Genomic DNA, 17763 nt, shown 5'->3' with positions numbered 1-17763 from the left:
AACAGAGTGGCCTGTTGGCATCTCCCGCCGGATGGGCTGTTTGTTTGTTTGGCCTGGGTATTGCTCATTAGACTGAATTCTCACGCCCCCCCCCCCCCCCAGGCGTGGCTCAGCCGTTGAGCTTTGACCTAGGATCCAGGCGATCGGGGTTCGATTCCCGGTCAGGGCACATGCCCGGGTTGTGGGCTCAATCAATGACTCTCTCATCATTGATGTTTCTCTCTCCCTCTCCCTTCCTCTCTCTGAAATCAATAAAGATATATTTTAAAAAATAATAAAATAATAATATAATAATAAAACAGACTGACTTCTCGGCCATAAGCCCTCACAGCCACTGCATAACTTCCTCACTGCACAGACAGTGATTTCATCTCTTGACTGAATTGCTGCTTAATTTCCTAAATTCCCTCCTGGCTTCTTCTCCTGCCCTTCTTCACCTTCAGCCTGTCTTCCACACTAGCAGCCAGGTTGCTCATGTTAAGATATCGTGATTTATCATGCCTCCTTTTTCTCAGAGCCTGGTTGTCTGCAGATGCCACCCGCTTCCATTCTTAAAATGGCCTAAAACACCCCACCCAACATGTCCCCCCCCACACACCCTCCTCAGCTGCCCTCCCCTCACTCACCCTCTCCTGGCAAGAGGAAGGGGTGGGGAAGGCCAGTGGGAGCGGGTAGAACAGTGCTGGACCTTGTGATTGTGTGATGTTTCAGACTCCTGGTGGAGCCCATGCCGTATCGGAGCACACATAACCATGTGAGCTGCACATGCCCCGGTGCACACGTGTGAGTGTGTGTCTTCTGGCATGTGTGGAGTTTGCAGCTTAATGGGCTGCTTTTGTCTGGACTGTGCCCAGGAGGGGATGTGATGTCCTTGGGGACTAGTCCTTTGAAGCTGATTTGTTGTGGCAGCCTGTTCAGCAAGACGTTACAAACCATGGCTTCTCCTGTTCCTAAGTGGGTCATGCAGTGAAGGACGGCCATCGAGATGAGGAAAGGAGTCATGTCTCTCGTTCGATTTGTCTCCCTGTGTGTTTTGTTCATTTTAACAGTAAATGGCTAGCACAAGCAGAATCAGCCTCTTTTTTTAAAATATGTTTTCATTCATTTTAGAGAGGAAGGGCGAGAGAGACAGAAATATCGATGAGAGGTAGAAACATTGATTGGCTGCCTCTTGCATGCCCCCTACTGGGGATGGAGCCCACAACCCGGGCATGTGCCCTGCCCGGGAATTGAACCAGTGACCTCTCAGTACATGGAATGATGCTCAACCAACTGAGCCACACAACCCAGGGCCCAACTGTGTTTTGAAAAGCAAACAGCAGAGCCTTTCCTCTCTCAGGTTTCATCATTATTCATATCTTAACTCCACAGGGTGCCGGGTGGCCCTGGCTACCTGACACACGGTGATGTTGGAAGAAGTGAGTCATTGCATAAACGTGTCTGTCTGTCACATCACTATCCAAATTTCTGGTCTCGTGGTGTTTCTTACCAATTTAGTGACATAGGGCTATTTATATTTAGCAAACTAGTTTCCTTTAGATGTTTCTAAAGCTATGTAAATTTTTCTTTTTAAAAAATTGTTGAATTGTGAGAGTTCTCTGTATAGTCTGGATATTAATCCTTTCTTAGATATATGATTTGCAAATATTTTCTCCTGTTCTGTAGGTTATATTTTCACTTTCTTATTAGTGTCCTTTGATACATAAAAGTTTTTAAATTTTTTTAAATATATATCTTTATTAATTCCAGAGAGAGGAAGGGAGAGGGAGAGAGAGAGACAGAAACATCAATGATGAGAATCATTGATCAGCTGCCTCCTGCACACCCACGACTAGGGACTGAGCCCGCAACCCGGGCATGTGCCCCGACTGGGAATCAAACTGCGATCTCCTGAATCCTAGGTCGATGCTCAACCGCTGAGCCATGTCCAGCCGGGCAAAAAGTTTTTAATTTTGAGGAAGTCTGGTTCATCTATTTTTTGTTTGTTGCCTGTGCTTTTTGGTATCATATCCATGAAATCATTGCCAAATCCAATGTCGTAAAGATTTTTTCCAGTGTTTCCTTCTAAAAGTTTTATAGTTTTAGCTCATAAGTCTAGGTCTTCGATACATTTTGAGTTAATTTTTGTATATGGTGTAAGGTAAGGATCCAAGTTCATTCTTTTGTAGGTGGATACCCAGTTTTCCTAGTACCATATGTTACACAGACTATTCTTTCCCCAACTGAACTGTGTTAGCCCCCTTGCTTTTTGATGACTTCTCGCTCATTGACCTTAGGCCTCACTCAGCAATCAAGGCCTCGCTGATCCTCTGATCAGTAACATGTTGAACCTTGACTGCACTTGTGTGTGACTGTCTCCCCAAGTGAGATGCGGTGCGACCATATGAACGGGAGGTTTTACTCAACGTTATCTTATACGGAATTTCCTTACATGTGGTATTTTCTCATTTATTCTGTTTTGAACCTCAACATATTATATGGATAAGACAGTTTAGCTTGAGACAAACCCAGTCATTGCTGTTGGTTATTGCCTAACGTGGTTACCTGATTGACTCAGAGAAAGGCAAAGACGTTTAACATAGGTTTCTAATTATTTTTGGTGCCATGACCTCACAATTCCAAATGTTGAGACACTTATAAACAAGCCTTTTAAGATGCCTAGAACAGTAATTTGTAGTGGTCGTAAATATACACATATGGAATAGATTGAAAAGCACAGCAGAGAGGATGATGTTATGAAAATGGGTACTTATGAATGAGAATTAAATTTCCAGGTTGAGCCATAAACATGAGTCAACATGTAAAAACTCAGGAAACTTAGACCGAGGCGAAAACGACACACTCTGGGAAACATCAGGTGGAACAGAAAGGGGCCCTACTTGGACAAAATTGCATGCTGAAATGGAAGAGTTTGAATTAAATTATCATAGGAGCCACAAAAATGGAAAATCAGCTATGTATTTAAATTAATGCATAATTTCATAAATGTTATTTTAAAATCTGTATAAATACATGTAAATATATGAAATATTATAAGTAGAAAGTTGACTATTTTATTTACATTCTCAAAAGTTTACACAGTTTTACCAAAAAGCTTCTTTTGGACTTGTCATTTATAAAATGGAAGCCGCCTCATGTTTCAAGCTGCCTCATTTGGGCTATAATGGGACAGTGTTCAGGGTAAGTCCTCACTGGCACTGCACTTCCATACCCTGCCCTGGCCTTGTACCCGAATGATTAAGACATGTTTGCTTCTCTGTTGAATGCAAAAAAAAAAGCCGTTCTGTTGACCCCAGTGGACAGGGTCATAAATTTGTAAGCTAATATGCCGTCTGTTTTTGTGTTTTAGGTAGGTGGGCTCCACGGCAAAAGTCAGGCCTTCCTTGAATCAGCAGTTCCAGTTATGATGCTCTAAGTTACGACAAGTCTGAACGTTTGTGTCTATGGATCTGCTCTGACTCTTATTGCCGCTTATGGGGGAAGGTGAGTTGCTGTAAAGTATCTTTTGTTTGCTCATTTGTTTGCTTACCAAGAATGTTTGTAACGAAGCCAGGCTCACCTCTGAAAATGAAGTTTGTTCCATGTGGTTCAAACCTGCCGTTCATTCTCTTTATTCCATGACAGGGTGTCAACTGGGGAGCTATGCCAGGGAGGGAGACAGACCATGAAAGGGAATGTTTGACAAGGCGATCTAGCCCTGGCTGGTATGGCTCAGTGGTTAGACCGTAGGCCTGCACACCTAAGGGTTGCGGGTTTGATTCCCAGTCAAGGGCATGTACCTGGGTTGCAGTTTCTATCCCTGGCCATGTGGGAGGCAACCAATCGATGTGTCTCTTTCATGTCAATGTTTCTCTCTCTCTCTCTCTCTCCCCCCCTCTCCCTTTCCCTCCCCCTCTTCCTTTCCCTCCCTCCCTCCCTCCCTCCCTCCCTCCCTCCCTTCCATTCTCTCTAAAAATCAATGGAAAAAATATCCTCAGGTGAGGATTAACCAAAAAAAGAAAAAAGAATAAAAAGAAAAGAAAGGCAGTTAATGCAGTGATAATGTTGGACCCTCTTGCCTCGTTGGCTCTTGAGAAGTCACGTTGCACTGACTTGGCATTTGAAGAAGCTGGTCTGCGTTTGCAGGAGCAAGTTGACGCCGAGGCAGAAACGTTCTCCATGGCTCTTTCCTCTGAATTTTTGAGGAGCATGGGTACCCTTAGAACTAATTTCCCCTAAGTGTTCCCAATTTTTATCCCTGTAGATCTTCATCCTGCTATTTTGTAAAGAATGTTGGGTGGGGAATCTGAAGAGCTGGGTCTGTTGTCAGCTCCTTTACTGGTTCCCTGTGAGTGAGCACCAGCCACGAGCATGGTCCCGTGCTAAGCACCACACACTGGCCTGGCCCTGCTGACAGTCCTGCTGTGTGTGCAAGGGTTTAGCAGTATGTGTGTGGGTATGCCAGAGTGTGTGTGTATGTGTGTGGGTGCAGGAGAGTGTCTGTGTGTATATACAGGTGTAGGACTGTGTATGCATGAGTGCACGAGTATGTGTGCATGAATGTGAGTGAGCATGTGTGCAGGAGTGTGTGTGCCTCTGTGCCGCTGTGCAGAAGGTTGTGTTCTGTGTGCTGCTTGCTGTGTCCCCCAACTCCCTGAGGTCCACATCCTCTCTGATGGACCTCAGGGTTCTGAGCCTGCAGGACTGACTTTCTGTGGCCTCAGTTTCTTCCTGTAAATCAAGACCTCAGAGGTTCCTTCTGCAGCTCACATGCCTTAGTCCTCTCCAGCCCAGTTCTAGGTTATTCCCCCATGTGTTTTACATTACAAGGGACTGCCAAAGCCTTAAGAATACTCGAGGATGCTTTTTTCACCTATGGCTGCAATAAGGGCCACAGGGAGCCCGCCTCAAGCTGTTTCATGTATTAACCCAGATTCCCAACACAGACATTCGATAGATTCTGAGTTAATGTACCTCCCAGGTGCTTGTCAGAGAAACATGTGCATCTTAAGAAGTCACAAGACTTAATGACCTCCTTGTCAACTCTCTGAAGCTTTGCCGTTCCTCTCAGCACCAGCTTCCTTGCCCACCCTGCCCAGCTGCTGTCTGGTTTTGGTGTGTTTTGTTGAATTGCAGCTCAGCATTTTTAATCCTGTGGTGCTTGACCCAATTCTGTAAGCCTATGTCCTGTGCTGTTTTGATCTTTGCTGTGTTCCCCTTTCCATGGAGGAAGGTTAAAACCATTTAGCCTCCAGGTGTCTGCGTTGGTTGCACGTCAGTGACTGGTCACAGCGGACTGCAAGTCTGCTCCGGGTTTGAAGAGGAGCTGGAGGAAATGGCTCCTTTCACATAACTGGCGTGCCCCAGCTGTGGTCCAGGGCAAGGCTGGTTATGTAAACCAGAGCTGGGGCTGACCAGCGTTCTTTGGGCACATGTGGAGGATAGGCTGGGAGCACCCCAGGCCAGGAGCCAGGAGCTGAAGGGGCCCCCTGCTGGGCCCTCTGCCTCCTTTCCAGCCCTCTCACATCCTCAAGATCTGAATTGCTTGTCACCTGCCCTTGGCCTGGCCACATTTGCCAGGTACCCATGTGCTCCTTGCTGAGCGTATGAGCCTATGTATGCACGGGGTATGGCTGTAGAAGGAAAGGGTGGAATCCGCTAAGACAGTCAAGTCCTACAGTCACGTCCTCCGTTCTCTCCCTGGCCTGTCCCTCTCAGAAGCATTCAGCTTAGTGGTAGCTTGTCTGCCCCTGGTGCCATGGGTGCCACCATCCCCAGTTTTCCTCAGCCTCTGGGCCACACCTCCTCACCTCCTTTGTGGTGTCTGTACCCTCAGCTCCTCCTCGTCAGCTGGTGACCCTGGTCCTTCATGTGTCTTTTGCATGCTGCCTCCTTTCCTCTCCCCTCTTCAAGGGTTTGGCTCCTGCCTTGCCCCTCTCTGCTTCCACCACATATGAACACACGCGCATGCCCTTTCCCAGCACAGCCACTTGCAGTAACCACCCACCTCTGTCCCTTTGACTACCTGTTCATCTTACACCAGACCTGCCGTGTCAAGGTCCACAGATCTTCCCCTGCCAGACCCAAAGGTCAGTGTCCAGGCCTCCCCCACACTCTCCCAGTGACATTTGATGCTGTCCGACACCCGGTGGGCAGGGGTGTGGGCCCTCGATGACCTGTGCATTATGTCTGTGAGCAAGCCATGAGTGGCTGCTGCTGTTTCTGGAGGAATAAAGGCAGATCCTAGGGGGAGAGCTGCTGGGAGGAGTGAGTTAGCCAACAGTGCCAGACACAGCAAGGCCCGTCTTAATGTTTACTGTCAGCATTTTCCTACTCTGCTTTGACACTGAATGTTGATGTCCCAGGACTCTGCTCAGTCTGGCACCGATGACAGAGCCTGCCCCAGGGTGGGGGGTGAGGGGCAGGGAATACAACTGGCCGAGCCAGTCTGTTACTGTGTGCCAGAGCTTCAAGCACATATATCCTTTACCCACATATTATATATATAAATATGTATTCCAAGGAAATAAAAGAGGGACATGAAGAGGTACACTCTTCATTACTCTTTGTAATAATCTTTACAAAGATTATTATAAAAACATTGTTTAATGTAACAGTTCAAAAACCCGGATACACAAACGTAGCAGATTGGTTATGTTCTTATGCATAAAAATGCATAAAATCTTATGTATAAACTAGAATGCCACGGGCATTTGATCACTATTATGTATATTTAGATATATTGACAGCCCTAGCTGGTTTTGCTCAGTGGTTCAGCCCGTGGACTGAAGGGTTGCGGGGTTCGATTCCAGTCAAGGGCATATACCTCGGTTGCAGGCTCGATCCCCGACCCCATTTGGGGGTGTGCAGGAGACAACCAATCGATGTTTCTCTCTCTCTCTCTCTCTCTCTCTCTCTCTCTCTCTCTCCCATTCTTTCTGAAAAAGCAATGGAAAAAAATATCCTCAGGTGAGGATTAAAAAAAATTAAATATATTGACATAGGAAAATATTTTGCATATAATGGTAAGTGAGAAAAACAGGGCAATCATGGGTGACTTGGCCCTATTTTTGTTAAAAACATAGTAACACACGCCTAGTGGAAAGGAGTCTGAATAGGTAGACTTCATAAATATGTCACTATCTCTGGTGGTCTTTCTGGGTAATTATCGGTTATTTTTTGCATATATGCATTCTTCTTTTTTTTAAATCCTCACCCAACGATATTTTTCCATTGATTTTAGATAGAGTGGGAGGGAGGGAGGGGGGAGAGAGAGAGCAAGAAATACCAATGTGAGAGAGACACATCAATTGGTTGTCTCCTGCACATGCCCTGACAGGGGCCAGGGAACGAATCTGCAACCCAGGCACGTGTCCTTGACCAGGAATTGAACCCGTGACCCTTAGGTGCAAGGGGCGACATTCTAACCACTGAGCACACCTGCCAGGGCATATATGCATTTTTCTATTGTTTTCTGTAATGAGCCTCCAGTACTTGTGTTATTTTATTTATTTACTCTTAAATTTTTATTGAATTTATTGGAGTGACATTGGTTAATAAAATTATATAGGTTTCAGGTATATAATTCTCTAATATATCATTTGTATATTGTATTGAGTACTTGTGTTATTTAAAATTTTTTTCCTGTAAGGGATAGCCTGGCTGACCTTGGTCAGTGATACCTGCATGCCCACCCCCTTTCTCTCTGTGCGCCTTTGCTGGTGTGAGAAAGCCACAGCATAGTTTGTGGGCACACACAGTGGCCAGCTCAATGCCCCCTGGCCAAACGCACACCCCTCCTCACAGCCAGCAAGTCCACTCTGCATCCATGTTTTTACCACTACATGATACATGTTTTGTCATTTATCTGTGCCTGATTTCACGTGAGATAATAAAATATAGGTAATAACTCAGTAAAAGGTGGAGCTGGAGGGCAGCTTTCTCCTGCTTGGTGGCAGAAGTGCCTGTCCTGATGGGTGGACCAGTGTGCACTCTCTGTGTTCTCTCCCGAGGTCCCGGTCCACCCATCCACCCCGCACTGCCCAGATCAGAGCCTTCACATCTGGGTGGCTCTGAAGGATGCACAGGGCTCATCCATTACTAAGCTTCTGTGTGCGGCTTGCTTTTAGGACTGGACCTGGAAGCTCTAGATCACAATGAAGTAAATATGGGAAAGGTGAGAATTTGCTGTTGGGGCCATTTCAGGCCCCTCACCTGGCGAGGAAGAGCCTCACCCTGTAGTCCCAGGCCAAGCCCGCTGTTCATCGGTAGGACCAGCGTCATGTAAGACATTCACAGCAGACAGCTGACGGCGGCAGTGACAGCTCAAGTCTTAGAGCTGCATTTTGATTAATATTGGGCCATGAGGTTCCCCCCACGCACCCCTTCCTTTCCAAGGGCTTAGCTGCGGCACTGGATGTCCTGCAGGCATTTGTGCGGTGGCCCCTGTTTGGGGGAAGGAGTCATTGAAATGACAGCACATCCGTGCAAGCTGCGCCACTCCAACAGAACAAGGGGAGTTGGGCAAAAAGTAGATCACGTGTGCCTGGTCCCATGTCACGAGGTTTCCAACGTGAAGCCAATGGGATTTGTAGCCTCCTTTGGTTTCGAGCAAAACGCCACTCTAATTTTCTCCTCTAAACTGGGAGAGTGACCATCTGTCTGATAGCCACATCCACCCAGCGCTGCCTGACCTCATAGCCACTGTGTTTGTAGGTAAGGGGGTGCTGGGGCCTGGCCAGGGCTACCCCGGAGAGAAGGACAGACTCCACGTGGAGCCCACAGTGGCCAGGGTGAGGAGTGGGGTGGCTGCAGGTCATTAGGAAGCCTCGGGAGGTCCTGCTGCAGCAGTGCAGTGCTTTGTTTAGGGACTGGAAAGTGGACAGGGTATCATACTTATAGGTAGTTCTAGACATTCAGATGATGGTATTCACATTGGGTCCTTAATTTCAATAATCTGGTTCCTTTTTATGGATCAGGGTCAACTATTAGCACTCTAATGTTAAAGTGTTATTCTGTAGAAAAATGAACATGTAATTTTACAGATGTTTGTTGCCAGTGATACTGGGGTAGGTGTGGGAATATGATTCTCATGCTCAGAAACATCAGCCATCCCTGTGGAGCGGGGCCCTGTACTCTCGGAGTGGGGAGTGCCTTTGTTTGGGAATGTTGACCTTTCAAGAAAACAGGTGAGCTGTTGGCTTCCAGCTGTATGAGCGCACAGTGAGATCTGCATATCAGAATAAGGTGAATACTTGTATATTATTACTGGATGGAGAACATGCACTTTTGGAGTTAGGTAATTATCTTGAGAAATAACATAATTCTTTTGTCTCTGGGAAGGTCAGTGAATGCGATTGCTTTGTGATAAAGTAGGTGTGGAATATAAAATAGTTTAAAAGTGGTTTGTAAAACTAACCTGAATTTTGTAGCTTATAAGTAACAAAATTTTGGTTTTTTTGTCTGTCCTATAAATGAACTAAGGTATTCCATTAGTTCAGGATCCTTCTGATGAACATATTTTGGCAAATAAGGAATAGAATAAGATATCCATAATATCTGTATAGTGGGCTGATTGCTGGTACCATACTGAGACAAGTTATATCTCCTGTTTGGATTTGCTGGGGAAAAATGTTCCCAGGAATAGTTTGCCAAATCCAAAGTCATAATGGTATTTGATTTTATGTTTTATCAAAAGAAAGATTTTTGCCTTTCATAGATATTTAATGTTTTTTTGTACAAATAAAATATTTGTACTTTAACTTTTCAGGAAACATGTCTATGGCTAAGTTCAGAGAAGTAAATGTAAACATTTCAGATCATGAATTCCTCTACATTTTGGATGTAAAAAAAAAGAGCAGTTGTGCCCTTGGTAATAAAAGAAGCTTTTTTTCTTCTTTAAAGTAATGGCTTATGCAAACACTCTTCACTTTGGATGATACCCAATTCCCTCCAACTGCAGCCTTTGAGGCGATCTCATGTAGTGTTTCTACAGGGCTCTTTCTGACTCATTTTCCAATCTTGAAGAAAGGGAAATATTTCTACTATTTTGTTAAGATAGGGCAGAAAATTTAGTGTTTTTTGTATTTATGATTATAAAATTTCTCTCATTCCTGGGGAAGATCCCATGTATTTGATGCAGTTTTTAACAGTCTCCTTTTCCTGCTGCACCTGACATGTGTCCCCATTGTCTAGGATGATGTGACTGCTCAGTTATTTCATGAGGTAACAAGACTGCGACATTCTGGTGTGACAACCATGTATGTTTTATGTTAATAAAATTACAAAATTATACCCCCAAATTATTGCCTTCGGGGGGAAAATGAGAACTGCTGTCTGTGCCCCAGCGAGTGTTATGGGATATGGATTTTCCTTTCTTACACAGTGGAATAGACTGTTGTTTTTCCAAAAGTAACAAATTAATAACAATGCAGAAGCAGCTGGCTTCGGCCCCTTTGCGTTTCTCATGAAGCAGAAGGAGTGGGTGACCTGGTCCTCACAGCTGGCCTCTGTCCCCACCTGTCTTCAGTGTGCCTGTCCTACTTCACACTGACCTGGGAGGGAAAACAGGCTGGTCTCTAACAGCGTGCTCATCACTTTTGGACTGCAAAGGGCATTGATAGAGCTGGGCTTGGCTGGCCTTCTGCAGGGGCCCTCTGGCCTTCAGCGCTTCTGGTGTTGATGGTCTCATATGAGACCCTCGGGCTCTGTGCGAGAGCAGAAACCTACCCACCATAAAGCAGATTGTTACCGTGTCAAGAAGCCTCAGGAAGGTTTGGTGCTGGAGCTCTTGAAGACACATCTTCATTCTGGCCAAGGGGGGAACCTCAGAGGTCAGGGACTGAGGACTGAGGAGCAGCAGGCTGCTACTGTGACCTTGTGCCATCCTTCGGCACAGCTGGGGTGGTGTGCCCGCCAGAAAAGCACTGGGCTTCCTTCTTTCTGAGTGTCCGCTGCATTCTTTTATGAGTAGTACAGGGCAATGGTTCTCCATAGGATCCTGAACAATCACCATCACCTTAGAACTTTCTGGAGAGACAGGTTCTCAACTACCCCCTCCCCCAGACAGCCTGAGTCAGAAAGTCTGGGGTGGGGTCTGGTTGACTTAACGAGCCTTCCAGGTGGTGTTGATGTCTATATAAATGTGAGAGCCAGTGGATCAGCCACACAGGAATGAAAGTGTAGACTACAGTTACGTGGCACTCCTCCGGTTATGTGGTAGAGCAGGCGTGTGACCTGTGGCTGTGGTGAGGCAGAGAGTGTCCTAGCCGAGCAACCATGCTCTTGAGCGTAGCCATCTGATGACCCTTCAGGTAAGATATGAGCCAGGGGAGAGCAACCATGCTCTTGAGCGTAGCCATCTAATGACCCTTCAGGTAAGATATGATCCAGGGGAAGCGTGTGGCATAGTCTCATGGGTTTTCCACTGTGTGTCACCTGGTGTACCGATCTGTCCTGTGGTGCTGAGGTCTGACAGGGCCTGGTCCATCTGTTTCTGTGCCACATAGCAAGACCCCATTGCTAAGCAGTGTCCATCTGCCCTATTGTTGGGCAGGAGTCTCATGGAAAAGCAGAAGAGACAAGACTGTGGGGAGACTGTGGACCTGCTTGCTTACTGGGGCGCAGGCAGGCGGGAGCCCATGCCTCATGGTACCCTTGCCTGGGAAGGGGGTGACCATAGGCTGTCTGCTGGGTGGAAAGGGGACCACAGGAGCCACTGTTGTGTCTGAATGTCTCTGGGGGCCTGGCTGGGGGCAGGGGTTGTGCTCCAGAGCGACAGGGCAGCCAGCTTAGAAGCCAGCTGCTCACACCCTCTGCCAAGCTCTGGGCTCTGTCTCCCGAGTGTGTAACTCCCACACTAAAGTGTGTGTGGAGGTGCTGTCATTAAAAACAATCCAACAGAATCTAAAAGGAAAAAGAAAAACCTGTGTAAAAATAGCCTGCCAGGCGAGACATGGAGCTATGAGACAGGAGTCCTGGACAAGTGGGGAAGTGGTGGGCTTTGTTTTGTTCTGTCTGTTTTGCTTTCATAAACTTGGCATGTGTTTAAATCACCAGGAATGGATAGACTATTGAGTGGATGTTACGGGATCAGTTAGGTGTCTATTAAAAACAAACACCCAATTTAGAACCTTCCCTCACACCAAACACCATTTTATGTGAGACAAAGTGATGAGCTCAGGGATTCACAGGAAACATGTGTTGAGTTTTTAAAAGTCTTTTGGGGGGGGGAAGGGCACCCCCAGCAAAGCGCATATGCTGAAGGCAGCAGCCTGCAGCTCAGTGCTCACACCCCTGCTCCTGATGGCACCGTTCGGGTCTAGAGCAAGAAGACCTGACAGCCAGACAGCAGTGGCTCAGGACACCGGCCCACAGTGCTGCAGACCCACAGGTGCTGCAGGGACATGGGTGCTATGGGGCCACAGGGAGCAGCTGTGGGGCATAATGGGAACCTCAGCCCTTAGACATGAACCTGCAGTTCTTAAGAAATGTTGAATGGGAGCAAACTGAGGATCCCTGATGGCAGTGCCCAGAAGAAACCTGCTTAGGGGGCAGCTAGGTGTGTGGGGGGCCTTGTGGAGCGGCGTCTACGCGGGTCTTCCACATAACTTGAGAATCCACCTCGTCACACGTGTGTCCATGATGCTTATAAGGGAGAAACGGACCCTCCGTGCTCCCTTTAGGATGTGTGGGTGCTGTGTGGGCCTGGAAGAGATTGAGTCTTCTGTGTGGAGGCTTGTGAAGACAGCATGTCCCGCAGCCCCAGCAGGGCCACACCCCCATGCAGACGCACATGTGGCGCAGAGACCTTGCTCCTCAGCTGCTGTCAATGGACAAGACAAGGGCCACCCCTGTGGCCCCACTCCCGCTATGGAGCTCCAGTCGGCAGGGCAGTCAGTGGTACTAGAGAGGCTGACTCTGCTACGCAGCACAGACGGATCTCAGGAACATTGCAGGTCTTAGAAAGAAGAAAAGTGGAGACTGCACGGAGGGGATCAATAGCAGAAGGAACCGTGGTGACAGCAGCAAGCAGCACTGCATGGGGCTGGCCAGGCTGCAGGACAGGCCACAAGCACCTCTCTCTGGGTCTAGTGTCATGAACTGATCACATTTAAGTGCCCGTGTGAAAATCAACCTGCACACCCAAGATCTGTGCATTTTCCTGCATGTAAATTAGACCTGCCTTTTAAAATCTAGCCACAGAACACACATACTGTGATATTTATGCAAAACAAGAAGGTAGTATGTGGTCTGTTTGGAAATGCTAAGAAAAGGTTCCAGTAACAGTGACTCCTGCCTTGGGGGGGGAGGGGAATTTACAGTGGCTCTATCCCTCCATCTGAGTGTTTTTCAAGGCCTCTGGGGTGCTGTCTCCCCAGCTGCAAGGGGGCTGCTCACGCGCCTAGCCAGAGGGGTTCTGCCTGCATTTGTTTTGCCTTTTTATTTTATGCTTTTTATTGGTTTTAAAAAGGATTCTACTGCCATTACAATCAAATCTTTTAAAAGCCACTGGTCTGGGTGACCAAGAAATGCCTATTCTAAGCTTTCTAAGCTTGAAATTTTCGAAGAACCTGTGGAGTAGTGTCTGGGAATGGACAGCTCGTTTCAGCAGGCGACACCCTGGGTTACAGGGTTCAATACCTTAGACTGGCTGGGGCACACAGGGAGGAAGCACAGCAGGAACGCTGGCCTGTCACCTGGCTGCATCTGTAGTGCCTGCCTCCAGCACAGCTGGGCTTCCCCGAGCATTGCCACTATCCCCATCCCCATCCTTGTCCCCCACGTGCAGCCCCAGTTGGCAAAGACCCTGGCCCATGGTGCTAAGGAACTAGGGAGACATGTTGGGATATGGTGGCTGAGCTAAGGGGGAACCGGGAGGAAGCCCAGGGTGACTTGTCATCGCTGGAACCTGGACTACTGCCCACCCTGGTGACGGGGTGCTGCTGTAGGACCGGCTCCGAGCATGTGCGCTCCTGTCTGGCTGTCCTGTCGGCCTCACTGCAGCATCCCTGCGTGGCGTTATAACTCCTCCTTTGTGTCTTGTCCAGTGGCAATACCAAGCTCGGTCATCCACACACTGTATCTTCCTCCAACACACTCAAATAAAAACAGCCAAACCCATTACAAGTAAATGAAATGTGTTGGCCACTGCACTGTTTTCGGATTAAAGGACCATTAGCAGATTGAAGTCAGGGGATTAAATCTCATCAGGAGCACCAACCCCCCCTCCCCCCGACACACAGACATGCAGGAGCCACTGTCAGTGCATTCACTACTGTGGGAAGGTGGTGGCTTTTCTGCCTCCCCAATCTCCTCTGCTGAGGCTGCCCCCACCCCTGGAAGCCACCAGGACCCCTCAGGTGCCCAGAGATCGTCTGCAGCTCTCCCCTCTCTCCCTCAGGGTGAGTCTGGCAGGGGTCTCAGACTGTGCCTAGGGCCCCCTCCTATGGAACCGCCTGTTGGCTCCCACAGGGTGGGCTTCCAGAAGAGTGGGACCTGACTACAAGTTTGAACCCCTTAGCACAATGCAGGGCACATAGGAATGAGCCCACCACTGCCCACTCCTGGTCCCCTGGCCGGTCCCCCTCCTGCTCTCAGCTTCCCAATCAGGGCAGTGTCGGTACCCCATCCTCAGTGGGCAGGGTAACTCACGCTAGCAGGGAACACAGGGTAGGAGCTTTGGCGGAGGGGGCGTTTTCCCAGCCAGAACACAGGTTTGAGCATGTGCGTGCATTTCTGGAAACTTTCCCTAAGCCGCCGCCTCTGTGCCTGCACACTGGACCTTTGTGGATCTTTGTGGCCCGACTCCATCCGCAGGCAGCGCCTCGCCCTCGTGCTCTCACCCCCACTTACCAACGCCACTTTCAGACCAGGGGCTCCAGGCTCAATTTCCAACTCATGCTATCCTTAGTTTTTTAATCTGATTTTTTGTAGCCTTTAGCCATATTTTAAACTTGATTTTTTTTTGGTCTTTGTAGTTTCTTATCTAAGTTGTCTTGCTTTTTTCCCTGAGTTTGTTTTTAATTTTTAGTTCTCTAAGGCTGTCTGTACCTTCTTAACCTTTATAAATCTTGTCTTTTTTTAACTACTGGAATTATTTGTTTTTCTTGTATCGCTCTCAATTTTATTCCCCTTAGAGTTTTACCCACATTTGTTGTCTTTATTTCTCTTTTCCCCTCAATTTTCCTTTCCTTCACTTGGGAAGATTTTTAATGGTTTTAGTTGCTTTAACACATATATTTTTTAAAAATATATTTTCTTTTTAGCCAATGCCATTTGTCGGTGTTGTAATGATATTATTATTAAAATATTACAACATTGAAAGAAATGACCTGCTAAACTCATGTTAGCTTACTTCTCCAACATGGCTAAGAGACATGATTCTGTCTGTGATGCTGCATGAATCTTGTAAGACCATGAGCCCAGCCCTATCCAGTTTGGCTCAGTGGTTAAAGCGTGTTGACCCACCGGACTGAAGGATCCCAGATTTGATTCCGGCCAAGGGCATGTACCTTGGTTGCAGGCTCGATCCCCAGCCCCATTTTGGGTGCATGTAGGAGGCAGTTAATTCATGTGTCTCTCTCACATTGATGTTTCTCTCTCTCTCTCTCTCTCTCTCTCCCTTCCACTCTCTCTGAAAAGCAATGAAAAAAATATCCTTGGGTGAGGATTTAAAAAAAAAAAAAAAAAACATGAGTCCACGCATCCAGGAAATGAGGCAGCGGGCAGCCAGGAGCTTAGGCTAGTGAAATGGAGCAAATGCTATGGTCCCCCCCTGCCTCACAAAGACATAGTGACCTACAGACTCAATGCCTGTGCCTCGGGCAGTTGCACAAGGACTGGCCTGGGCTGGGAACAGTGTGGTCCAGCTGGAAGCTCCTGAGCCCTGCGACCACAGGCTGCGCCACTAGGTACCAGGTCCTTCTGCTGCGCATGGCAGGGTGGGAAGTGAGGCTAGGGCCTGGGCCAGGCTGCCTAGGGCTGCTGTTGCGTCCCCACCCCGCAACTAACTGCTTACCCATAGCCCACCCTCTCAGTGACCGTGGACAAGCCACTCATTGCCTCTGGTCCCTGTGTCTCGTCTGCTTACCACACAGTTGGTTGTTCTGTTAGTAGTGTTACCACATCTCTGTGCCTGCGGTACTGCTCTTATTTTGGAAGCTGGGATGACCTTGTGTCCTTTTAGGAAAAAGAAGCCAGCCCTCTCAATAAGGAGAACCCCCCTGACCCCTGAGGTTCCCTTACTTGTTCACATCCTGCGAAGACACCCACCAAGGACAAGGCCCCAAGGTGGCTGCGCAGCACTGGCCCACTCCTAGGAGGACAGGTGCCTGTGGCCAGGCCAGGCCTCTGACCCTCCGCTGCAGAGGTGACTGAGTGCAGGAGTGCCGGCCATGAGGCTGTCTCACCCATCACCCAGGGGCAGTGCTGAAGACGTGCATGGGGTCCCTGACTCCGACCAGTCAGAAGGATGGGGTGCTGCTGCCCTGACCAGCCCCGCGGACCCAGATGGTGGTGGCCTCCTCGTGGCTGCTCCGTATGTGGGGCTCACTCCACTGCTCAGAGCCCTCCATCTGGTAGAGGGACAGCTCTGGGCAACAGCTGGCTGCTGGTCTGTGCCTCCTTCCAGGGAGTACAGGGGCCATGGCCTCGGCAGTGCTGCGTGGCGGCTGGCTCAGGGTGCTCCAGGAGGAGGGGTGCCACATTAATCAGTGGACGAATCAGTGTCAGAGGGTAATGAAGAGCGTTGTTCCCACAGGACCACAGCTGTGTGAGCACCTGGTGACACATTCTTAACAGGAAGCAGTGCTCGGATCCTACATGGGTGTGGGGGGAGTGGATTCGAGGGCAAGGTTGGCATCTGTACAGGGCCCACGTGGACCAGAGCAGCCCTTCCCTAGCCTTTTCCTTTATAACTGGCTGGGCTTTATTTTTCCTTAAAAACCTCATGTACTCAACTAATCTCAGCTTCCTTTGCTTTTTGTGCTATAGTGCAGCACCCTTTCTTTTGTTATATTTACCTAAAATTCTTCCTGATTTCCATATTTCTCTTGGTATGAAGTACCATCCGTCTCCCTTTGTTGTAATAAAAGCTTTATGCCCCATCCCGTCCTTTTTTTTTTAAATAAAAAAGGGTCACAAGGACAGAGACACAAAATCAATGCTTTGCTTTTTTGAGGTGGTAAATGATCTTTACCTTACTTAAGACATTTCTCCTTTCCCTATTTTATTTTATTTTATCTTATTTTATCATTGGTGGATGTGGAGTTTTTTATTAAATACCTTTCCAGCTGCTGTTGAGAAGCAGCACATGTGTGCTCAGCACAGGGATATGGAGCCTGCCTCTGGGCTGAGTGTGGTCCCACACTTCCCAGCTGTCACCCCTGGCCCTGTGTTTGGGGTGAAGTGGCAACATGCCTTTGTGCAGGGCTGCAGTTAGGGGTATAACTGGCATATGGTTAACAAGGTGTCGGCATTAGGTGTTTTTTATTTGTATGGTTATTGAATTTTTCCTTTAATTTACTAGTGACATGGACAGAATTCCTGATATTAATCACCCATTGCATTCCAAGAATAAACCTCCTTTCGGTCTTGTGTATTATCACCCTTTATACATGCTGATTCTGTTAGTGTTTGATCAGAATATTAGTTAGAAATTTCTGCTGCTCAGAAGCTGGAAGTGCTAGGTCACAGTATAGGCCTGTGGCTGACTCGGGTGGGGCCGATGTGTGAGCAGCAACTGAGCCTTCAGCACAGGCTGTGCTCCCCAGGGCTCTGCGTGGG

General features: G+C 47.9%; 1 protein-coding gene across 1 annotated transcript in view; it reads left to right on the top strand.

Annotated features, from left to right (window-relative positions):
• PCBP3 (poly(rC) binding protein 3) overlaps positions 1-17763 on the top strand; it is a 130025-nt gene that overhangs the window by 64582 nt on the left and 47680 nt on the right. The window contains exon 2 of the mRNA XM_016211878.2: positions 3350-3483. Coding sequence (XP_016067364.1) covers positions 3474-3483 — 10 coding nt within the window. The 5' untranslated portion in view covers positions 3350-3473. The remainder of the gene's footprint in view (positions 1-3349; positions 3484-17763) is intronic.

This window comes from Miniopterus natalensis, chromosome 6 (genome assembly GCF_054644295.1).
Source record: "Miniopterus natalensis isolate mMinNat1 chromosome 6, mMinNat1.hap1, whole genome shotgun sequence".
NCBI classification, from domain to species: domain Eukaryota; kingdom Metazoa; phylum Chordata; class Mammalia; order Chiroptera; family Miniopteridae; genus Miniopterus; species Miniopterus natalensis.
Note: the sequence above shows the minus strand (reverse complement) of the source record. Positions and strands in the feature narration are given on the sequence as shown.